Below are 24,679 nucleotides of genomic sequence, written 5' to 3'. Positions count from 1 at the left end.
TGTATAGATATTCAATAGTTGATGGTTTCAAGCTATAAATTATTGTCTGATGTTGTATAAAGAGTAGATGTAAGTTTCTTTTTTTTTTTAATGGTCACGTTTTTATTTAAATTCCAGTAAGTAGGGGTGCCTGGGTGTCTTGTTAAATGTCTGACTCTTGATTTCAGCTCAGGTCATGGTTTGTGGGATTGAGCTCCACATTGGGCTCTGCACTGACAGTGTGGAGCCTCCTTGAGATTCTCTCTCCCCCTCTCTCTCTGCCCCTCCCCCACTCATGCTTGTGTGTTCTCTCTCTCAAAATACATAAATACACTTAAAAAAAATTCCAGTTAGCAAATAGTATATTAGTTTCAGTAGTAGAACCCAGTGATTGATCATTTACATGTAATACCCAGTGCTCATTACAACCAGTGCCCTCCTTAATACCTATCATCCATTTAGCCCATCTCTCTGCCCACTTCCCCTCCAGCAACCCTCACTTCTCTATAGTTAAGAGTCTGTTTTATGGTTTGCCTCTCTTCCCCCTGCCACCATGTTTATCTGTTTTGTTTCTTAAATTCCACATATGAGTGAAATAATATGGTTTTTGTCTTTCTCTGACTAATTTCACTTAGCATAATACACTCAGGCTTCATCCATGTTGTTACAAATGGCAATATTTCATTCTTTTTTATTGTTGAATAATCTTTCATCACGTGTGTGTATGTGTGTATGCCACAAGTTCTTTGTCCATTCAGTAATTGATGGACATTTGGGCTGTTTCCATAATTTGGCTATTGTCAATAAAACTAAAAGGCAGCCTTTGGAATGGGAGAAGATATTTGTAAATAACGTATCTGATAAAGGATTAGTATCCAAAATCTATAAAGAACTTACCAAACTCAACACCCAAAAAACAAATAATCCAGTTAAGACATGGGAATAAGATATGAATAGACATTTTTGAAAAGGAGACATATAGGTGGCTAGCATAACATGAAAAGATACTCAACATCACTTATCAGGGAAATACAAACCAGAACTACAGTGAGATATCACCTCACACCTATCAGAATGGCTAAAATTAACAACACAGGAAACTGATGTTGGCAAGGATGTGGAGAAAGGAGAACCCTCTTACGTTGTTGGTGAAAATGTAAATTGCTGCAGCCACTGTGGAAAACAGTATGGAGGTTCCTCAAAAAGTTAAAAATAGAATTATCCCATAATCCAGCAATTGCACTACTAGATATTTACCCAAAGGATACAAAAATACTGATTAGAAGGGGTACATGCACCCCAATGTTTATAGCAGCATTATCAACAGTAGCCAAATTATGGATTTAAGTTTCTTGATCTCCAAAATAATACCTAATTTTCCCACCAAAGTTTGTTAAATAGTGATTTTTCTCCAGTTGCAATCAAGTAGTAGTGCCTGGGTCTGAAGACATCTGGAGGGTTGGCCAAAATAGCATCATGGACTGCCTCCATGTGGCCTCCTTCCCTAGCAGTATAGCCCAGGGGTTAAATGGCCCCTGAACACTTCACCTTGTGGGCTCTCTCTCCAGCAATATAGCCTAGGTAGCTGTAGTTCCTCCTATTCCTCCTCCTCCACTTTTTTCTGCCTTCATCCTTCCTTCTCCTTTTTCTCTTCCTCCTCCTTCACTACGTAGTTACCCACATTGGGCTCTGCGCTGACAGTGTGGAGCCTGCTTGAGATTCTCTCTCCCCCTCTCTGCCCCTCCCCCACTCATGCTTGCATGTTCTTTCTCTCACAATACATTTTTCTCTTCCTTCATACTGCTTCAGTTTACTGACTAGTGTTCTTTCATTTTAGCCTGAAGGACTCCTTTTAACATTTTTTTGTAGGGCAAGTCCAATGGTAATGAACTCTCTTAGCTTCTGTTTATCTTGAATTGTCTTCATTTCTCCTTCATTCTTAAAGGGTAGCTTTGCCAGATCTAGAATTCTTGGTTGACAGATTTTTTTCCAGCAACTTAAATATGTAATCCTATTCCTTCTGGTCTCTAACATTTGTGAGAAATTGGCTGTTAGTCTTATTGAGGATCCCTTGTATGTGAGGAGTCCCTTCTCTCTTGATGCTTTCAGGAGTCTCTGTGTTTTGACCATTTGACTACCATGTGGATCTCTTTGGGTTTATCCTTCTTGGAGTTCATTTAGATTCTTGGGTGTGTGGATTCATGTAGTCCATCAGATTTGGGAAGTTTTCTGTCATTTATGCATATATTCTCTCTGTTCCTTTTTATTCTCTTTCTGGGCCTTGCATTATGAGTATACTGGTTCATTTGATGCTATTCTAGATCCCTTAGGCTCCACTTTTTTTTTTCCTTTCTGCTTTTCAGACTCAGTATTTTTAGTTGTCCTGTTTTCAAATTGCTGATTCTTTCTTCAGCTGGCTTACAGCTGCTGGTGAATCCCTCTAGTGAATTTTTCATTTCAGTTTTTTACTTACCTGCTCCAGAATTTCTATTTGGTTCCTTTTTATAATTTGTGTCTCTTTATCGATATTCTCATTTTATTCACACATTTTCCCAGTTTCCTCTTATTCTTTGTACATGGGTTCCTTTAGCTCTTTGAGGATACTTAATGCAGTTGACTTAATATATTTATCTAGTAAGTCCACTGAATGTTTGGGCTTCCTCAGGAATGATTTTTTGTCAATTCTTTCTTTTGATTGGGCCATACTTTCTTGTTTACTGTATGCTTTGTGATTTTTTGTTAAAAACTAGACATTGAGTATTGTGCTAACTCTGGAAATCTGATCCTCTCACTCATCAGGGGTTGTTGATTTTGCTTGTTGACTGCTGGAACTATCCATTGGTAACTTTCCAAAATATTTGTGCAAAGTAGATATTTCTTGTGTGTGGTTACTGAAGTTTCCGTTTAATTGTGGTCAGCCAGTGACTTGACATACCTGTATAAATATAGGTCAAGAGAAGTAGAATGACACACAAAGCTTGCTCTTGTGTGATAGGATAAAACTTATTTGAAGTAAATTTCAGGAAGTTATCTGTGAAACCTGAATCAAAGTTGAATTCCGAAAATTACCTTTGTGTATCTTCTCTCAAACTGAGGAAATTACATCTGTCTTTGCAATATATACTTAATTCATACCTTAAGTAAAAATTTTTCCTTTATCTACACATGTATGTTCACAACCTAATAACCATCCCCTTCAAATCTTACCACTAACTGGTACTCAACTCAGAATTAAATGGTGTTGTTTTGAAAATGTGCTCATATTCTACCATTCAGAGGACCTGCAAGTCGTGAAATACAGGAAATAGCAACAAAAGCTAGCTTTTGGGAACTAAAAGCCCCTTTTGCATTGTACTCTGGTACCAGAAAAATCAAACTTGAATTTAAAATAAAACATATACTTCTTTTGAAACCAAAAGTGCCTATTAGTGTTTATAGCAAACAAATGTTAATATATCGCATTAACAACAAAGTTTATTCCAAATCTTTTTCTTTTTCTTTTCTTAGAATCTCTGTCAGCCATGAAGATTGTATACGCTTTTTTTAAATAATTTTTAATTACAAAAATAATAGTTGCTACTGTTTTTCAGATTATAGAATTGAATGTGTATTTTCAAACCAAACTTGCCACTTACTGCAAGATGCAATGTGCTTCTGGTAGGAATGGTGGTAGTGCTCCCAGCTGAAGTTGTGCTCTAACATTCTTAACTCATGTTATTATGTCCATCATTGTGTATATGTTCTATTTTACTTTTTTCTTTGGTTTTGTGGTATTTGTTACTAGGTTTTGTGGTTTCTTGTATGTCATTGTTGAAAATCCTTTGTTCTTAGTTTGATAGTAAGTTTTTTTTTTGAAGTTTATTTTGAAAGAGAGACAGAGCGCACACATGGACAGGTGAGGGAGGGGCAGAGAGAGAGAGGGAGAAAAAGAGAATCCCATGAAGGCTCCACACTGTCATTGCAGAGCCCGATGTGAGGCTTGAACTCATGAACCTTAAGATTAGGACCTGAGCTGAAGTCGGACACTTAACTGACTGAGCCACCCAGGTGCGCTGATTGTAAGTTTTTATTTTGAGTTATTTAGCCAGGTGTAGACATATTATTAGTTACATTTGTTCCCTAAAAATGTATAATTCCAATTTAGTTTTTGCTTATTCCAAAAAAATACAGAATATGCTTTTTAAAATATAGTCTCAAATCTGTGACTTGAGATTTTAATGTTTCTAGTATTTGTTTTTCCTCAATCCGGTCTTTCTCTAAATAGCTAAATAATACTATACAAACTAAATAATACGTTTGTGCCATAGGTATGTTTATTTATAGAAGTCTGTATGTGTACATAGACAGTGTATGTCTACAATGCTGATTCTATGATTCTTGCCCCCTGGCTAAGCTGAACTTCTCTGAATGCTCCTTAGTAAGTTTCACTTAGATTACTTTGAGCAGACAACTACAAATTCTGCTTACTTTGTCAAATCTTCCTTGACTATACCACGGCTGTAGGTCATCTATTCCTTTCCTGAATCCTTTACACTTATTTCCAGCATTTATAATGTTGAATCATTTGCCCTATTCCCATTAGCATTCCTTGTGAGTAATCATGGAGCAATGACAAGAATAGATGAGACAACATGTGTCCACACACATTTCATTTATTTGTATTGATAACCCATCATCAGGAGATACAACTGCTCTACAAGATCTAAATTCATGAGCAGTATGCTTAGTATAATTCTTTATAACTGTAATTGAAGATTTCTTTATGAACTGTTGAAATAAATAAGTAAGGAGGCTGTTAGATTGAGGTTGCTTGGAAGCCTACGCAAGCAAACCAAAATCTAAGCCATAGTCAATACACTTGAATCTGAGAAAATAAAACTTAGGAACAACCAATCACAGATAGACAAGTAGGCTTTCCCAAATAAGGCACCTATTAAAGTCATAGCCAATCGGATAATTTCCTTGATTCATTTCAATGTCTTTTCTATAAAAACCTCTCCCCTAGCTCCTGTCAGTGGAGTGTTCCTAACCACCTTTCGTTTGGTGCTGCCCATTTTGAATTGATGTATGCTCAAATAAAGTCTTGACAATTTCAGTGTGCCTCAACTCTTCCTTGCACAGAAGCTTTCCAAGCTCCTCCCTAGAACTGCTTTTAAGGTGGAGCTGGCTAGATCATATATTATTCTGTTCCTACTACGGTTGACTTTATTGCTCTGTGAAATTTTTTCTTTTCTTTTTTTTTAAATTTAATTAATTTAGAGAGAGTGCATGCATGCAGGGGAGGGGCAGAGGGAGAGAGAGAGTCCCAGGCAGGCTCTGTGCTATCAGTGCAGAGCCCATGTGGGGTTCAGTCTCACAAATTGTGAGATCATGATCTGAGCCAAGACCAAGAGTTGGAGGCTTAACTGACTGAGCCACCCACACACCCCTATGTGTATAATTTGTTTACTATCATTGACAAGATGAGAAGTTCTATTACCTACATGGTGAGTGGCACATTCATGGTTTAGTCCTGATTTTACTCTTTATTCATTCCATTTTGTCAAGTTATAACTTTGACCTTTGTTCATTTCATTCTCATGATTGCAAGAATATAAGCATTCTTTAATGTTATCTTTAAAACTTTACCTCGTTTTATATCCCTACAGAGCTTTCATTATATTTACATGTTTCTCTGATTTAACACCTATTTCTACTAACTGTATCCAACGCATTTGTCACTTCCAACATGCTAGATTTCTTTTTTGATCAGTTTTATTTACAAATACCACTTATCTGAGTACTGGTATGCTTATCTTTTGTTGTTGGCGACATTTGAATTACATATGTTTTTTGTTTCCTCAGCTAGATTATTATAATTTTATGGCCAGGCATCATGTGTTCATTGTCCTTGTTTGCGCCATTGGATCTTGAAGTTAGGAGGGGCATAGCAATTATTTATTAAGTTGAACTTGATTGCATTGAGAATATTCTAGGCTTAGTTCCCTTTCACCTCATATAATTAAAGGTCTCTAATTTCTAACAACAGAGCCAAGTTTGTGCCTTAGTGGTTCTAGAGGTAAAAAAAAAAAAAAAAAAAAAAAAAAAGTGTGTGTGTGTTATTACTATGATTAATGCAGTAGGTCAGATGGTCTTGCAAATTTTAGGAATACTTGGGAAATAACCATTAATGTCTCCTTTAGGACCCAGATCTCTGAGATGAGCTTAGGTTTGTTAAATCCCCACACTGGCCTAGTATTTCCAGTATTTGAATGTAAGATTACATAGATATGAAGTACATATATTAGTATCCATATGGTCTAAAGTGACTGCTCTACAAAGTGATGTGGTGTGTTGAAGGTCTGTGATGAATTAGGACAGACTTATGAATTTTAACCATTTGAAGGTTGTAGAACTGAGAGTCTGGCAAAAAACTATGGATACATGTATGTTTATATATTTTGCTTATAATTTTAGGGAAGTTGCTGAGCCCTAAAAATGACACATCCCAAGATCATCTGCTCTGGGAATAATAGCATTGCAGGTTCAGACTGATGTTGAACTTTTTTCAGCTGTCCTTTTTCTTTTCTCCCCGTTTCCCATTCTACAGTTAACTAAGGGGATTTCTTGGATCTGAGTCTAGAGAATGAGATAGCCATGCTATTCTGGCTTTAATTAGATTTGAGTGTCCTGGGAAAATGTTGCATAATATGTAAACAACATGCTCTTCTCTATCTCAAGTGAAAATAACACAAGTTATTTTTTATTTTGAAAGAATCATCTTTCAGGATGAAACTTGGGGTGGAGGGGACTTTCCCCTCCTCTGAACAGCTGTTGCTACTATTAAAACATTAAACTTAGTTTTGAAACATTTTTATTTTTGAAAGTCCTGTAAGCCCCTGCTTAAAACCTTAATTCTCTTCCCACGGGGCTCTCATAGTCTAGTAAACAGTTTGCCAGTGCACATGCTGGATATTGTAATGGGAGAAGGTCATAATTTCTTCTGTGGGTATATGGTGATTCAACAAAACTAGTAAGCTCTTTATTTCTAAGTTTACTTTCTTCTAAGGTTTAAGAACTATCTAATGTCTTTGGAAAGTGGTCCTGTCCTTGGAGTGAATACCAATTTCCAACGGATTCTAGCTATGGCAAATGTCAGTAACTTATTCATTCATTCAGTGAGTATTGAGCATTACTGTGTGTCAGGTACACCGGTAGATACCAATGACACAGTGGTAAATAAGACAGGTGTAGTTTCTGCTCTCGTAGACCTTTTTGGGGATATGGAATAAACATGAAAAAATATGTAATATATTTACAGATAGTGATAATGGCTATAAAAAGGAGGGTAAAGAGATTGAAAGTGATAGAAGTGATATTATTTTCAATAGATTGGTGAAGAAAGCCGCTTGTGAGAAGGTGATATTTGAGCAGGGACCTGAATAAAGTGAAGGAATAAACTATGGAAATGACGGGAATGTGTTTGTTGTGCTTGAGAAGCAATAAGAGGCTGTGTAGCTGGAATGGAAACATTGAGGGGAGAATGGTAGGAATGAGGTGGAAGAGTTATGTAGAGCTTTACAGACTATAAGGAAACATTTTGGGTATCATTTAAAGTGTGATGGGATGCTTTTGGAAAGATGAAACCAGGGGTATCGATAATCTCATTTATGTTTTAAAACTACATTGGCTGTTGTGTAGAGAGTAAATGGTAGCAGGCAAGAGGGTGAGCAGGGAAACTAATAATGACGTATTATTGTCTGGTGACCTGAAATATATATCTAGTAGTTGTTTAATGATTTTTTAATATAAGCAATTAAATTTTATTACAGCATTGGACAAAAAAGAAGTTCTGAGGTATATGTGTGTATGTATATGTACATATGCATGTGTGTATACATACATGCATACAGTGGCAAATTAGGTGTAGTTTCTGCTCTCATAGACCTCATTTTGGGAGACTGTTTTTATTTCAGATCTTTCCCAGAGATGCATCATTTCATGAAGGTCACTAAGAACGTAAATCCTAGTCCTTTAAGATAAGCATGCATATATATAGTGTCTTTGAAAATTGGTTTTCACTTAATTTTTTTTCTCTCTGATTAGAAATGATAGAAATATTCCTTGTAGAAAACTCGTGAAATAAAAGTAAAAAATAAAAATCATCTATAATTCTATCACCTGTAAATAGTATTTGAACTATTAATAATTTATTTTAGTGACATTTAGTAATATTTCTGGAGGATTCCTTTTTTTTTAATTTAAAAAAATTTTAATGTTTATTTTTCAACGTTTATTTATTTTTGGGACAGAGAGAGACAGAGCATGAACGGGCGAGGGGCAGAGAGAGAGGGAGACACAGAATCGGAAACAGGCTCCAGGCTCTGAGCCATCAGCCCAGAGCCCGACACGGGGCTCGAACTCACGGACCGTGAGATCGTGACCTGGTTGAAGTCGGACGCTTAACCGACTGCGCCACCAAGGCGCCCCTAATGTTTATTTTTGAGAGAGAGAGAGAGAAAAGGGGAGGGGCAGAGAGAGAGGGAGACACTGAATCTGAAGCAGGCTCCAGGCTCTGAGCTGTCAGCACAGAGCCTGCTGTGGGGGTCGAACTCACAAGCCATGAGATCATGACCTGAGCCAAAGCTGGATGCTTCACCAACTGAGTCACCCAGGTGCCCCTGGAGGATTTCTGTTTCTACTTATATAAATGAGAAAACAGGCGCAGGAAGGCTTTAATGACTTGTGCGAATCACCAGAGTAATCATTGTCATATTCTTACTGCTTTAGTGAGGTTCTTGACCTGCCCCTGAATGAAGCAAGAATGGTGTTATCAAATTCTAAATATGAACAGTGAATTAACTAAGTACACTATGACAAAGAAAATTAAGAGACACAATTACAATCACTTTCCCCTTTTCCTTAAGGCCAGTATTCTTAGATCATGTTGCAATATATAGATCATTGTGGGCCATGTATTTTCCTAGAAAAAGGAGATTTCTCTCCCTCGGATTTATAACATGACCATACTACAGTAGACGGGTTCATTTGTTCCCTGTGTATCTCAAATTTTATTTACTTCGGACATTGGTGAACTTTCTACCCAGAAAAGGAATTCTTCTTCACCTCTGATCTAATTTATTTAAGAAAATAGACTTAAAATCTGTTTAGACTTCTTTTTCTGAGCTGGATTTCTGCATGAGCCTTGGTTTTTGTCTTACAATTAAAAAAAAAAAACTTATTTAAGAAATTACCTACTTATGCAGAGACAAGTGCACTTCCCCTTCCAGTTGCTATCCCTCATTTAGATTAGGGAAGGCAAGGGGGCGCCTGGGTGGCGCAGTCGGTTAAGCGTCCGACTTCAGCCAGGTCACAATCTCGCGGTCCGTGAGTTCGAGCCCTGTGTCAGGCTCTGCGCTGATGGCTCAGAGCCTGGAGCCTGTTTCCGATTCTGTGTCTCCCTCTCTCTCTGCCCCTCCCCCATTCATGCTCTGTCTCTCTCTGTCCCCAAAATAAATAAACATTAAAAAAAAAATTTAAAAAAAGATTAGGGAAGGCAAGACCTTGTTCAGGACAAGGTAATGTGGGCTGTAGCATTTAAGAGCCAGTATGCCACTTCTGCCTTTGTCTTTTCTGTCATGACAATGTTCAGTTGAGACAGGGGGACTGTATTATTGAGTCAACATAGAGGCATTGCCAAGCTACATGGAACTTTGAGCAAAAAATAAACTTTCATTGTGTTAGATCTTTAGTATTTTGGGAGTTTGGTCTAACAATCTATGTTATTTTTTGTGTATATTTTATAACATGCATACAGCTTATAAATATACATTGATGGTGATGGCATACCTAGCAAAGAAAGGCTCTCATAATGTAATTCTTATCTGTCTCTCCATCATTTTCTACAATATTCATATCTCTAGTTTTATATTTACATTATTCCAGGTTGAAAACACTGTACTATCTCACCCCTATGTCTTTGATCACATTCTTTGCACTAGAATTCACTTTTTTCCTTTTACCTATTCTCTCTCTCTTTTTGGTATTACATTAGGTTTTTTTTCTAAGTTTCTCCCATTGACGTATAGTTGACAAATAACATTATGTTGGTTTCAAGTGTATAACATGATTTGATGTTTGTTATGTTGTGAAATGATTTCCCACAATAAGTCACTGTAGTAAGAATATTTTTCTTTTGATGAGAATTAATTTTTATTTGATTTGACTTTATTTTTTATTTTTTAAAATTTACATCCAAATTAGTATATAGTGAAGCAATGATTTCAGTAGATTACTTAATGCCCCTTACCCGTTTAGCCCACTCCCCCTTCCCACAACTCCTCCAGCAACCCTCAGTTTGTTCTCCATATTTATGAGTCTTTTTGTTTTGTCCTCCTCCCTGTTTTTATATTATTTTTGTTTCCCTTCCCTTATGTTCATCTGTTTTATCTCTTAAAGTCCTCATATGAGTGAAGTCCTATGATTTTTGTCTTTCTCTGACTAATTTCACTTAGCATAATACCCTCCAGTTCCATCCACCTAGTTGCAAATGGCAAGATTTCATTCTTTTTGATTGCTGAGTAATACTACATTGTGTGTGTGTGTGTGTGTGTGTGTGTGTGTATAAACCACATTTTCTTTATCCATTCATCCATCGATGGACATTTGGGTTCTTTCCATATTTTGGCTATTGTTGATAGTGCTGCTCTAAACACGGGGGTCTTGTGATGAGAAATTTTAAGATGTATTCTCTTAGTAGCTTTCGGATACTCAGTACAGTATTATAAACTGTAGTCACCATGCTATACTTTACATCCCCAGTGATAGCTCTCTTTATTCTTCTATTTTGCTGTGTAAAGTTGTTTGATACTCATGAAGATATCTCACAATTGGTTATATCCTGGAATTTTTCATTTCTTTGCTAGTTTGTTATGCTCTTTTAATGTAAAACATAGCATTTTTAAAAAGATATATTTATAAAGTTATTTTGAGAGAGAGCAAGCGTGCATGCAAGAGTGAGGGAGGGGCAGAGAGATAGTCCCAAGCAGGTTCCTTGCTGTCAGCACAGAGGCCTAAGTGGGCCTTGATCCCCTAAACGGAGCCCATATCAAGAGTCAGATGCTTAACTGACTGGGCAACTCAGGCACCCCTATATAAGTTTTTGTTTAAATTCCAGTTAGCTAACAGAGTGTAATATTAGTTTCAGGTGTACAGTATAGTAATTCAGCACTTCCATACAACGCCTGGTGCTCATCACAAGTGCACTCCTTACTCCCATCACCTATTTAACCCATCCCTCTACCCACCTCCCCTCTGGTAACCATCAGTTTGTTCTTTATAGTTAAGCGTCTGTTTCTTGGTTTGCCTTTTTCCCCGTGCTCCTTTGTTTCTTCAATTCCATATATGAGTGAAATCATGTGGTGTTTGTCTTTCTCTGACTTCACTTAGAATAATATTCTCTAGCTTCGTCCATGTCGTTGCAAATAGCTATATTTCAGTATTTTTTGTGGCTGAATAATAGTCATGTGTGTATATACTTACATCACATTTTCTTTATCCATTCATCTGTTATTGGATCCTTGGGCTTTCCATAATTTGGCTATTGTTGATAATGCAGTTATAAACGTCGGGGTGCATATATCCCTTTTAATTTTTTTGTATTCTTTGGGTAAATACCTAGTAGTGCAATTCCTGGATCCTAGGGTATCTGTTTTTAACTTTTTGAGGAATCTCCATACTGCTTTCCAGAGTGGATGCACCAGTTTGCATTCCCACCAGCCGTGCAAGAGGGTTCCCTTTTTCCACATCCTCACCGACATCCTGATTTGTATTTCCCTGATGATCAGTGATGTTGAGCATCTTTTCATGTCTGTTTGTCATCTGTATGTCTTATTTGGAAAAATGTCTATTCATGTCTTCTGCGTATTTTTCAATTGGATTGTTTGCTTTTTTGTGTATTAAGTTGCATAAGTTTTTTTTTTTTACATATTTTAGATGTTAATTAACCCTTTATCAGATATATCATTTGCAAATATCTTCTCCCATTCTGTAGGTTGCTTTTTAGTTTTGTTGATTGTTTTCTTTGCTGTGCAAAAGCTTTTTAGTTTCATGAGGTCCCAATAGTTTATTTTTGCTTTTGTTCCCCTTGCCTCAGGAGACATATCTAGAAAAAAGTTGCTTTGGCTGATGTCAAAGAGGTTACTGTCTGTGTTCTTCTTTAAGATTTTGATGGTTTCATGTCTTACATTTAGGTTTTTAATTAATTTTGAATTTATTTTTTGTGTGGTGTGAGGAAGTGGTTTCATTCTTTAGCTTGTTGCTATCCAGTTTTCCCAGCACCATTTGGTTGAAGACACTTTTTTCCATTCGATATTCTTTCTTGCTTTGTCAAAGATTAATTGACCATATAATTGTAGGTTCATTTCTGGGTTTTCCATTCTGTTGTATTGATTTATGTGTCTGTTTTTGTGCTAGTACTATACTGGTTTGATTACTACAGCTTTGTAATAGAACTTGGAAGTCTGGAATTGTGATGCCTCCAGTTTTGTTCTGCTTTTTCAAGACTGGTTTGGCTATTTGGGGTCTTTTGTGGTTTCATGTAAATTTTAGGATTGTTTGTTCTAACTCTGTGAAAAACGCTGGTGGTATATTGAAGGGGGATTGCATTAAATGTGTAGATTGCTTTGGGTAGTATAGACGTTTTAACAATATTTTTTCTTCCCATGCATGAGTATGGAATGTCTTTCCATTTCTTTGTATCATCTTGGATTTTTTTCATCAGTGTTTTATAGTTTTCAGAGTATAGGTCTTTCACCTCTTTGGTTTGGTTTGTTCCTAGGTATCTTATTGTTTTGGTATAGTTGTAAATGGGATGGATTCCTTCATTTCTCTTTCTGCTGCTTCATTATTGGCACACAGAAATGAAACCGATTTCTGTATGTTGATTGTTTTTCTGCGACTTTACTGAATTTGTGTATCAGTTTTAGCAGTTTTTTGGTAGTCTTTCTGGTTTTCTGTGTAGAGTATGATGTCATCTGCAAATAGTGGAAGTTTGACATCTTCCTTGCTAATTTGGATGCTTTTTGTTTCTTTTTGTTGTCTGATTGCTGTGGCTAAGACTTACATTACGATGTTGAATAAAAGTGGTGAGAGTGGACATCCCTGTCTTGTTCCTGATTGTAAGGAACCTACTGAAAAACTGAGACCTCTCGGTTTTTCCCCATTGAGGATGATATTAGCTGTGGGTTTTTCATATAAGGCCTTTATTATGTTGAGGTATGTTCCCTCTAACCCTACTTTGTTGGGAGTTTTTATCATGAATGGATGTTGTACTTTGTCAAATGCTTTTTCTGCATCGATCCAAATGATCATATAGTTTTTATCTGTTCTTAATGAGGTGTGTCATGTTGAGTGGTTGATTTGCAAATGTTCAACCATCTTTGCAACCCAGGAATAAATCCCACTTGATTGTGTTGAGTGATTTTTTTTTTTTTTTTTTTTTTTACTGTACTTGATTTGGTTTGTTAGTATTTTATTTAGAATTTTTGCATCTGTGTTCATCAGGCATATGGGTCTGTAGTTCTCTTTTTTGGTGAGGTCTTTATCTGGTTTTGGCATCAGGGCAATGCTGGCTTCATAGAATGAATTTGGAAGTTTTCCTTTTTTTCTCACTATTTTTTGGAATAGTTTGAGAAGAATAGGTATTAATTCATCTTGAAATGTTTGGTACAATTTGCTTGTGAAGCCATCTGGTCCTTTACTTTTGTTTGTTGGGAGTTTTAAAATTACTGATTTAATTTCTTTGTTGATAATTGGTATGTTCAAGTTTTCTATTTTTTTCTGTTTCAGTGTTGGTAGTTTATGTATTTTTAGGAATTATCCATTTCTTATAGGTTGTTCAGTATGTTGGCATACAGTTTTTCATAATCTCTTATCATTGTATTTCTATAGAGTTGGTCGTTATTTTTTCTGTCTCATTTGTGATGCATTTGGGTCCTTTCTCTTTTTTTTTTTAATTTTTTTTTCTTTTTTTCAACGTTTATTTATTTTTGGGACAGAGAGAGACAGAGCATGAACGGGGGAGGGGCAGAGAGAGAGGGAGACACAGAATCGGAAGCAGGCTCCAGGCTCTGAGCCATCAGCCCAGAGCCCGACGCGGGGCTCGAACTCACGGACCGCAAGATCGTGACCTGGCTGAAGTCGGACGCTTAACCGACTGCGCCACCCAGGCTCCCCGGGTCCTTTCTCTTTTTAATAAGTCTGGTTAGAGGTTAATTTTTTCAAAGAACCAGCTTCTGGTTTCATTGATCTGTTCTGTTTTTTAAGTTTCTATATCATTTATTTCTGCTCTAATCTTTTTTACTTTATTCCTTCTACTGGCTTTAGGCTTCACTTTTTAAAAAATTTATTTAAATTCAAGTTAGTTAACATATAGCAAGTATTGGTTTCAGGAGTAGAACCCAGTGATTCATCACTTACATATAATGTACAGTGCTCATCTCCCTTTCCTCCCCTCCAGCAACCCTCAGGTCTCTGTATTTTTTATTTTTTTCCCCTCGTTTCTTCAGGTGTAAGGTTAGGCTGTCGGATACTTTTCTTCTTGATGTAGTAGGTGTGTATTGCTATACACTTCCCTCTTTGGACCACTTTTGCTGCATCCCAAAGATTTTGTACGTTTGTATTTTCATTTGTTTTTGTGTATTTTTTTATTTCTTCTTTGATTTCTTGGTTGACTCATTCATTATTGAGTAGCATGTTGTTTAATCTCCATGTGTTTGTGGTCTTTATGAATTAAAAAAAAATGTGTAGGTACAGATTAAAGAACAAATTTTCACGTACTCACTACCTAGGTAAAAAATAGAACTTTACTGTAATTCAGAAGCCTCTTATGTGCCCCTCCCTGATTGCATTCTTTTCTCACTTTCTGAAGTAGTTACCATCCCGAATTTTATGGAAACCATTCCTTTTTTGTGTGTGTGTGTTCATCATATATGTCTTCATTCCTAAATCCAGTGTTAAGTTTGCCTGTTTTAGAATTTCATAGTAAATAGAACTATGCTGTATGTACTATTCTGTGACATGCTTCTTTTGTGCAAGACTGTTTTTGAGATCACCCATGTTGATGTATATAGTTCCATTTTGTGTATTTCTACTGTTGTGTAATACTTCATTGAATTAGTATACCCTTATTTACTTATCCATTCTATTTATGGACATTTGGATTGTGTCCAGAGTTTGCTATTATAAACAATGCTGCTGTAACATTCTTTAATATATGTAATATACAAGAATTTATCCATGGTGTATGCATAGTAGCAGAATTGCTAGGACATAGAGTGCACACATGTTAAATTTTACAAGATAATACCAACCTGGTTTTCAAACCAGTTACGGTAGCTCTTTCCTCTTTCACCAGCAGTAGAGGGGCATTCCTCATTGCTCTACTCTTCCTGTCTCTTGGTATTTATCCAACTTAAAGAATTTTGCCAGTCTTGTGGTGTCAAATGGTATCCCAAAATGATTTGAATGTAGATGTCCCTGATTACTAATGATGCAGAACAATTTTATATGTTGAGGACTTGTGCATTTTTTTCCTGTGACATTCCTATTCATTTCTATTTCCCATTTTTCGCTTAGTTATCTATCTTTTCCTATTTTTCTTTTTATATATTCTAGATACAATTAATTTGCTGACTAAATGCATTGTAAATACTTCCTTAGTGATTAATTGGATGTGGGAGGTGAGAGAGGAATGTAGAATTACTTCCAGGTTTCTGGTTCGGGGAACTGAGTGGATGATATTGCTGTTAAACTAGGACATTTAAAAGAGGCAGAGAACTAGATCTGGGGAAGAAGAAAATTTGAGATATTTTAGAGTTTGATATTTCTGTAGGATATTCAGGTGGAGATATCACATAGATCTCTCCCTATAAGGGTCTGAAGCTCAGGCAAAGTCTGTTATGCCACATCAGTCCTGAAGGAATCTTGTATGATGGGTCTTTCAGCAGACCGCAGTTGGAAGGAATATGGTAATTCTCAAAGTCATTTGTCTTCTACTGTGGGATTCTTTTATGAAATATATATTAGTTATTATTTTAATACCTTTTTGATTTGTTAACAATTGTATAATCTTTCTTAATGTTGCCGAGGGAGGGTGTCTGGGTGGCTCAGTCGTTAAGCATCTGACTTTGGTTCAGGTCATGATCTCATGGTTCATGAGCTTGTGCTCCTCTTCCTCACCTCCCTCCCTCCCCCGCACCCCCTCCCTCTGCCCCTCTTGGGATTCTCTCACTTTCTCTGCCCCTCACTCACTTGCACACATACTCTCTCAAAAAAATTACTGCTAAAGGAGTACAGCATTTTTATTTTGAAAAACATCCAGTGTATGCCTTACATAACATGCATAGTATATATCTAGACTTAAAAATTTTTATTCATTCATGTTTAGTACTTCATTACACAAGTTATTCCATACACACCGAAAACAATATAAGACATATGTACATCTGAGAACTCAACTTTGTGCAGTTTTCATTAAATAATAGTATTTTCACATACATTTTCAGACATTTTTAGGTTCTTTTATGTATTTGGAATTGTGTATATATAACCACTGGAAGAATATGGGCCCCTTGGGAGGATAGCAGTAGGATCCCATGGAGTAAAGATCTTTCTTAAAAAAGCAGATTGTATTATGGCTATTTGTTTTTTTTAAGTTCTGAGAACTTTGATAAACCCAGAGGTGGGAATATCTTTAATAACCTTTAGAAGATATGAAAGGTGAGGAAAGTGTTAGTAGCAGGGCTAGGACCTGGTACATTCACTAAAAATGTAGCACCTTTAGCTTACAGTGCCAGAGCAGAGTTCGTACTAAATAGCTCAGGGTAATGAACCATCCACCTCCCTCAAGGAGTAGTAGCAGCTTATTTGGTGACAGTGGTTGGTCACCTTTTAGGAGAACTGCAATCCAGGGACAATTAGGGCTTGACAAGTATGTAGGGAAATGATGGCAGAGGTAGTCTCTTTCTGGTCCATCTTTGTCAGTACAGTGATTATGCTTCTGTGTTCAAGGAGATCGTTTAGACCTGTAGGAAGAGAAAGGGGGTGTAAAAGTGTGATATGCTCAACTCTGGCTTCAGCCTGGGTTCTGCTTAGAACATTCTGAGTTCATAGGTAACTCGCAAGTCCCCAGGCAAAGTGTTTGGTGAGCTTTCCTGATGCTACATAGTCATTGTGGATTGCAAGAGCTGCTTTTTTAGGGACAGGAGAGGCTTGGGGAAAATTTGGTAGCTTTGCTTGGATAGTTCTAGCTCTGCCTCAAGGTTAAAATGACCTATTGACACTTCTAGGTAGGTAGCTAACTTTTGATACCACAGACGATGGCAATCTCAGTATAAAAATAAATACAGGTAGTGGCAGGCATGGTGGTAAACACACTTTTAAGCCAAGGGATCCCACAGGAAAGCTCACTGCAAATATTTCTGACTTCCCCAAATTGACATTTCTTAAAGAGAAATTCTGCAAATAACAGCAAACCTACCTTTCCTTGCTAATTGCTTTCACTAAATTCTTGATGGTCTTAGACTCTGGATTCAGGCATGTTTTCTCCCCATTCTTTTTCATTGTAGCACTGTAGAAGTAAGAGGGAAAATATTTAGAATGATGTTGGGCCAATAAAACAGGTGTAATATACAGTTTTTAAGCCAGATGTTTACATTTCACTGTAGATGTTTCCCTTTGCTATGTAGAAGTCTTAGAATCATACAAAGCATTTATTGATTTTGTGATCATACATATTTAATATATGATTACAACTAGAGAGGTGACTTTCAGAAGGCATTTACTCACATGATTTCAACACGTGGACAAAAGTGACTTGCAGGAATCACTTCAAGTTTTTCTAAGGACCTTAGATTTACAGATAGTTCACTAATCTTGATACAGGTACAGCGTGGTGTTCTAGAGAGAGGTATTCCTGTGGGGAAAAAAGACAAGTACAGTAGGGGAGGTTAGTGCAGTTTTCGTTTTAGTCGTTTAGTGTGGCTACTACTTAGCAGAACCTATATCCCCATGTTATTTGAGGTAATCTGAGAGGGAATGATTCCATTATAATATAGCTCTGAATGATTGATTAGTTGATTATCTGAAAGAATGGAATTGCAACTTGTGAATTGTAAACTTACCCCTGAGCCCAGTTCTTATGGTTAATTAAGTGAGTTACTTAAGAAGTATATGTCTCATCCTCTCTGTCCTCATTCCCTTACATTTTCTCTGTCTATCCTCTTACTCTTCTGTTCCCCCATCCTTTTATTCCATTTGCCTTTCTGACCTGTGACCAGAGAGAATCTCTGCTCATTTGGCCTTCATTTATAGGCAGGCTGTAAAACTTTTGCAAATATGCTATTCCTGTAATTATAGAACTTCTACGCAGTCCTATTTCTGACCTTAGAAATTAAATATCCTTTCATGTTCCTTACCTTGAGTTCCACTCAGAGTCAGAAAGATAAGACAGAAAATAAGAACAGCTCGTTGGTTCATGGTGCTGTGACTGGAGCTTCCTCTGTGGTAGGCTCAGAATGTCTAAGCAGTTGAGTGTCTCAGAAAACGTGGGGTTGGGATGCAGTATTTATTTGTAAAGGCACTTTCCCTCTCTAACTCTGATTGGATAACATTCTAGTTGACTAAGCAAAACCTGATGCCTGTTTCTTGGGGAAGTCCCATGTTGCAGAATCAAAGGTATTATTAGTATTTATTGTGGTTCAGAGTTATGGAATTTCCCTCCACCCCCATTTTTCACTAAGAGTGAGTTAGGTTTCACTTTCTAAAACATGAACTATTTCTTGAAAAACAGAACTTCATTGCATATGTGGTTATTTTTAATGAAAAAAAATTTAATGAAACTTTTTATTTTTTTTTATTTATTTTTTTTTAACGTTTATTTATTTTTGAGACAGAGAGAGACAGAGCATGAATGGGGGAGGGTCAGAGAGAGGGAGACACAGAATCGGAAACAGGCTCCAGGCTCTGAGCTGTCAGCACAGAGCCTGACGCGGGGCTCGAACTCACAGACCGCAAGATCATGACCTGAGCCGAAGTCGGCCGCTTAACCAACTGAGCCACCCAGGCGCCCCTAATGAAACTTTTTAAATGAAACTTTGATTCTCATGTTTTGCCTCCTGCAAAATAAAGATGTCAACTTAATCTTCAAGTCAGAATCCTGCCTACGGGTTTTTTTCAAGTTTTTATTTAAATTCCAGTTAACATACAGTGTAATATTAGTTTCAGATGTAGAATTTAGTGATTTATCACTTGCATATAATACCTGGTGCTCACCACGAGTGTCCTTTTTAATAACCATCACCTATTTTTCACCACCCCCCCCTTGCCCTCCAATAACCATCAGTTCTCTGTAGTTAAGAGTCTGTTTCTTGGTTTGCCTTTTTTCCCCCCTCCTGTGTTCATTTTTTTAAATGTTGGTTGTTTTCAGCGGGGGGTGGGTACAGAGGAGCTGAAGTGGGCTCTATGCTGACAGTAGACAGCCCTATGTGGGGCTCAAACTCAAGAACCACGAGATCGTGACCTGAGCCACCCAGGCACCCCTCATTTGTTTCTTAAATTCCACATGAGTGAAATCTTACTGTATTTGTCTTTTTTTATTTATTTTGTTTAGTATAATACTACCTTCCTCTATTCCACGCCATTGCAGATGGTAAGATTTTATTCTTTTCTATGGCTGAGGAATACAGTTTTAAAATGAGTATGTCTTAATACTGTGTTTTGAATCTATCTTAATTTGCAGCAGTAAGGCGTGAATCTGGATATATTCACTTCATGAGTTTCAGAGATGTCATTTTTTTTAATTTTTACAATAGCTTGTTTCTAAAAATTTTTTATGTTCATTTATCTTTGAGAGACAGAGAGACAGAGTGAGAGTGGGGGAGGAGCAGAGAGAGAGAGAGTGACACAGAATCTGAGGCAGGCTCCAGGCTCTGGGCAGTCAGCACATTGCCCAACATGGGGCTTGAACCCACAAACTGCGAGATCATGACCTGAGCCGAAGTCAGACACTTAACCGACTGAGCTACCCAGGCGCCCCTATTTTTACAATAACTTGTAAGAAAATAGGAAAGTTATTTTCATTTTGTATATGGAAAAAGAACCTTAGGGATGAGATAATTGTGTTAGGTCACACAAAGGTTGTCATCTATTTAGTATACCTATAATGCTTTTTCTCAGCATTTATCTTACATTTCTGTAATTACTTTCAGAGGGTAAGAAAAATTTTTTTTTTAATTTTTAAAACGTTTTAAATATTTTTTATTTTTTAAATTTTTTATTTCTTAAAATGTACATCCAAATTAGTTAGCATATAGTGCAATAATGATTTCAGGAGTAGATTCCTTAGTGCCTCTTACCCATTTAGCTCATCCCCCCTCCCACAACCCCTCCAGTAACCCTCAGTTTGTTCTCCATATTTATGAGTCTCTTCTGTTTTGTCTCCCTCCCTGTTTTTATATTATTTTTGTTTCCCTTCCCTTATGTTCATCTGTTTTGTCTCTTAAAGTCCTCATATGAGTGAAGTCATGTGATTTTTTCTTTCTCTGACTAATTTCACTTAGCATAATACCTTCCAGTTCCATCCACCTAGTTGCAAATGGCAAGATTTTATTCTTTTTTATTGCTGAGTAATACTCCATTGTATATATGTACCACATCTTTATCCATTCATCCATCGATGGACATTTGGGTTCTTTCCATACTTTGGCTATTGTTGATAGTGCTGCTATAAACATGGGGGTGCATGTGTCCCTTCAAACCAGCACACCTGTATCCCATTGATAAATGACTAGTAGTGCAATTGCTGAGTCATAGTGTAGTTCTATTTTTAGTTTTTTGAGGAACCTCCATACTGTTTTCTAGAGCGGCTGCACCAGCTTGCATTCCCACTAACAGTGCAAAAGAGATCATCTTTCTCCAAATCCTCGCCAACATCTGTTGTTGCCTGAGTTGTTAATGTTAGCCATTCTGACAGGTGTAAGGTGGTATCTCATTGTGGTTCTGATTTGTATTTCCCTGATGATGAGTGATTTGAGCATTTTTTCATGTGTCAGCTGGTCATCTGGATGTCTTCTTTGGAGAAGTGTCTATTCATGTCTTTTGTCCATTTCTTCACTGGATTGTTTGTTTTTTGGGTGTTGAGTTTGATAAGTTCTTTATAGATTTTGGATACTAACCCTTTATCTGATGTGTCGTTTGCAGCTATCTTCTCCCATTCTGTCGGTTACCTTTTAGTTTTGCTGATTGTTTCCTTCACTGTGCAGAAGCTTTTTATTTTGATGAGGTCCCAGTAGTTCATTTTTGCTTTTGTTTCCCTTGCCTCCGGAAACGTGTTGAGTAGGAAGTTGATGCAGCCAAGATCAAGGAGGTTTTTGTCTGCTTTCTCCTTGAGGATTTTGATGGCTTCCTGTCTTACATTTAGGACTTTCATCCATTTTGAGTTGGTGTAAGAAAGTGGTCCAGGTTCATTCTTCTGCATGTTGCTGTCCAGTTTTCCCAGCACACTTGCTGAAGAGACTGTCTTTATTCCATTGGATCTTCTTTCCTGCTTTGTCAAAGATTAGTTGGCCATAGGTTTGTGGGTCCATTTCTGGACTCACTATGCTGTTCCATTGATCTGAGTATCTGTTCTTGTGCCAGCACCATACTGTGTTGATGATTGCAGCATTGTAGTATAGCTTGAAGTCCAGGATTGTGATGCCTCCTGCTTTGGTTTTCTTTTTCAAGATTGCTTTGGCTAATCAGGGTCTTTTCTGGTTCCATACAAATTTTAGGATTGTTTGTTCTAGCTCTGTGAAGAATGCTGGTGTTATTTTGGTAGGAATTGCATTGAATATGTAGATCGCTTTGGGTAGTATTGACATTTTAACAATATTTGTTCTTCCTATCCAGGAGCATGGAATCTTTTTCCATTTTTTTGTGTCTTCTTCAGTTTCTTTCATGAGGTTTCTATAGTTTTCAGTGTATAGATTTTTCACCTCTTTGGTTAGATTTATTCCTAGGTATTTTATGGTTTTTTGTGCAACTGTAAATGGAATCGATTCCTTGATTTCCCTTTCTGTTGCTTCATTGTTGGTGTATAGGAATGCAACCAATTGCTGTGTGTTGATTTTATATCCTGAAACTTTGCTGAATTCATGAATCAATTCTAACAGTTTTTTGGTGGAATCTTTTGGGTTTTCCATATAGAGTATCATGTCATTTGCGAAGAGTGAAAGTTTGACCTCCTCCTGGCCAATTTGGATGCCTTTTATTTCTTTGTGTTGTCTGATTGCAGAGGCTAAGACTTCCAATACTATGTTGAATAACAGTGGTGAGAGTGGACATCCTGTCTTGTTCCTGACCTTAGGGGGAAAGCTCTCAGTTTTTCTCCATTGAGGCTGATATTAGCATTGGGTTGTTCATATATGGCTTTTATGATCTTGAGGTATGCTCCTTCTATCCCTGCTTTCTTGAGGGTTTTTATCAAGAAAGGATGCTGTATTTTGTCAAATGCTTTCTCTGCATCTATTGAGAGGATCATATGGTTCTTGTCCTTTCTTTCAGTGATGTGATGAATCACATTAATTGTTTTGTGGATATTGAACCAGCCCTGCATCCCAGGTATAAATCCCACTTGGTCGTGGTGAATAATTTTTTTAATGTATTGTTGGAGCTGGTTGGCTAATATCTTACTGAGGATTTTTACATCCATGTTAATCAGGGAAATTGGTCTGTAGTTCTCCTTTTTAGTGGGGTCTCTGGTTTTGGAATCAAGGTAATGCTGGCTTCATAGAAAGAGTTTGGAAGTTTTCCTTCCATTTCTATATTTTGGAACAGCTTCAAGAGAATAGGTGTTAACTCTTCCTTAAATGTTTGGTAGAATTCCCCGGAAAGCCATGTGTCCCTGGACTCTTGTTTTTTTGGCAGATTTTTGATTACTAATTCAATTTCCTTACTGGTTATGGGTGTGTTCAAATTTTCTGTTTCTTCCTGTTTCAGTTTTGGTAGTGTATATGTTTCTAGGAATTTGTCCATTTCTTGCAGATTGCCCATTTTATTGGCATATAATTGCTCATAATATTCTCTTATTGTTTTCATTTCTCCTGTGTTGCTTGTGCTCTTTCATTCATGATTTTATTTATTTGGGTCCTTTCCTTTTTATTTTTGATCAAACTGGCTAGCGGTTTATCAATTTTGTTAATTCTTTCAAAGAACCAGCTTCTGGTTTCATTGATCTGTTCTACTGTTTTTTGTTTTTTTTGTTTTTTTTTTTTTTGTTGTTGTTTCAATAGCATTAATTTCTGCACTAATTTTTATTATTTCCTGTCTTCTGCTGGTTTTGGGTTTTATTTGCTGGTCTTTTTCCAGCTCCATAAGGTGTAAGGTTAGGTTGTGTATCTGAGATCTTTCTTCCTTCTTTAGGAAGGCCTGGATTGCTGTATACTTTCCTCTTATGACCGCCTTTGCTGTGTCCCAGAGGTTTTGGGTTGTGGTGTTATCATTTTCTTTGACTTCCATATACTTTTTAATTTCCTCTTTAACTTCTTGGTTAGCCCATTCTTTCTTTAGTAAGATGTTCTTCAGTCTTCAAGTATTTGTTACCTTTCCAAATTTTTTCTTGTGGTTGATTTTGAGTTTCATAGCGTTGTGGTCTGAAAATATGCACAGTATGAGCTCGATCTTTTTGTATTTACTTAGGGCTGATTTGTGTCCCAGTATATGGTGTGTTCTGGAGAACGTTCCATGTTCACTGGAGAAGAATGTATATTCTGCTTTAGGATGAAATGTTGTGAATATATCTGTTAAGTCCATCTGGTCCAGTGTGTCATTCAAAGCCATTGTTTCCTTGTTGATTTTTTGATTAGATGATCTGTCCATTGCTGTGAGTGGGGTGTTGAAGTCTTCTACTATTAATGGTATTACTATCGATGAGTTTCTTTATGTTTGTGATTAATTGATTTATGTATTTGGGCGCTTTCACATTTGGCACATAAATATTTACAATTGTTAGGTCTTACTTGGTGGATAGACCCCTTGATTATGATATAATGCCCTTCTGCATCTCTTGATACAGTCTTTATTTTAAAGTCTAGATTGTCTGATATAAGTATGGCTACTCTGGTTTTCTTTTGTTGACCATTAGCATGATAGATGGTTGGTTCTCCTTTCCCTTAATTTCAATCTGAAGGTGTCTTTAGGTCTAAAGTGGGTCTCTTGTAAACAGCATATAGATGGATCTTGTTTTCTTACCCATTCTGTTACCTTATATCTTTTGATTGGAGCATTGAGCCCATTGACATTTAGAGTGAGTACTGAAAGATACGAATTTATTGCCATAATGATGCTTGTAAAGTTGGAGTTTCTGGCGGTGTTCTCTGGTCCTTTCTAATCTTTGTTGCTTTTGAGATATATATATATATTCCCCCCCCCCCCATATTTTCTCCTCTCAGTCCCCCTTAAAATTTATTGCAGGGCTGGTTTAGTGGTCACAAACTCCTTTAATTTTTGTCTGGGAAACTTTTTCTCTCTCCTTCTATTTTGAATGACAGCATTGCTGGATAAAGAATTCTTGGCTGCATATTTTTCTGATTCAGCACACTGAATATATTCTGCCACTCCTTTCTGGCCTGCCAAGTTTCTGTGGATAGGTCTGCTGCAAACCTGATCTGTCTTCCCTTTAGGT

General features: G+C 36.9%; 2 protein-coding genes across 8 annotated transcripts in view; one reads left to right on the top strand and one right to left on the bottom strand.

Annotated features, from left to right (window-relative positions):
* ART3 (ADP-ribosyltransferase 3 (inactive)) overlaps positions 1–24,679 on the top strand; it is a 151,168-nt gene that overhangs the window by 4,231 nt on the left and 122,258 nt on the right. Inside the window, exon 1 of one of the 7 annotated variants that reach the window (XM_086704828.1) lies at positions 6,932–6,991. The exons of the other annotated variants lie outside the window; for them this stretch is intronic. The gene's annotated coding sequence lies outside the window, so the exon portion shown is untranslated. Of the gene's footprint in view, positions 1–6,931; positions 6,992–24,679 lie in introns of those variants that run through there. 7 annotated transcript variants of the gene reach the window in all.
* CXCL10 (C-X-C motif chemokine ligand 10) lies at positions 16,302–18,577 on the bottom strand. The gene is made up of 4 exons (XM_025921850.2): positions 18,435–18,577; positions 17,806–17,932; positions 17,498–17,587; positions 16,302–17,042 (listed from the first exon to the last, which is right to left on the bottom strand). Exons 1-4 carry the CDS (start codon positions 18,493–18,495, stop codon positions 17,024–17,026), a joined length of 297 nt encoding a protein of 98 aa, XP_025777635.1. The 5' UTR covers positions 18,496–18,577; the 3' UTR covers positions 16,302–17,023.

Source organism: Puma concolor, chromosome B1 (genome assembly GCF_028749965.1).
Source record: "Puma concolor isolate L17-30 chromosome B1, mPumCon1.1.hap2, whole genome shotgun sequence".
Taxonomy (NCBI): Eukaryota; Metazoa; Chordata; class Mammalia; order Carnivora; family Felidae; genus Puma; species Puma concolor.
Note: the sequence above shows the minus strand (reverse complement) of the source record. Positions and strands in the feature narration are given on the sequence as shown.

Bases quoted from the DNA above. Each gene is read 5' to 3' on its own strand.
- CXCL10 (XM_025921850.2), bottom strand. From the start codon at position 18,495: ATGAACCAACGAGCTGTTCTTATTTTCTGTCTTATCTTTCTGACTCTG. The intron at 17,933-18,434 runs GTAAGGAACATG...TTTTCCCCACAG, and splicing joins GACTCTGAGTGGAACTCAAG to GAATACCTCTCTCTAGAACA. The intron at 17,588-17,805 runs GTGAGTAAATGC...TTACTTCTACAG, and splicing joins TGTCCACGTGTTGAAATCAT to TGCTACAATGAAAAAGAATG.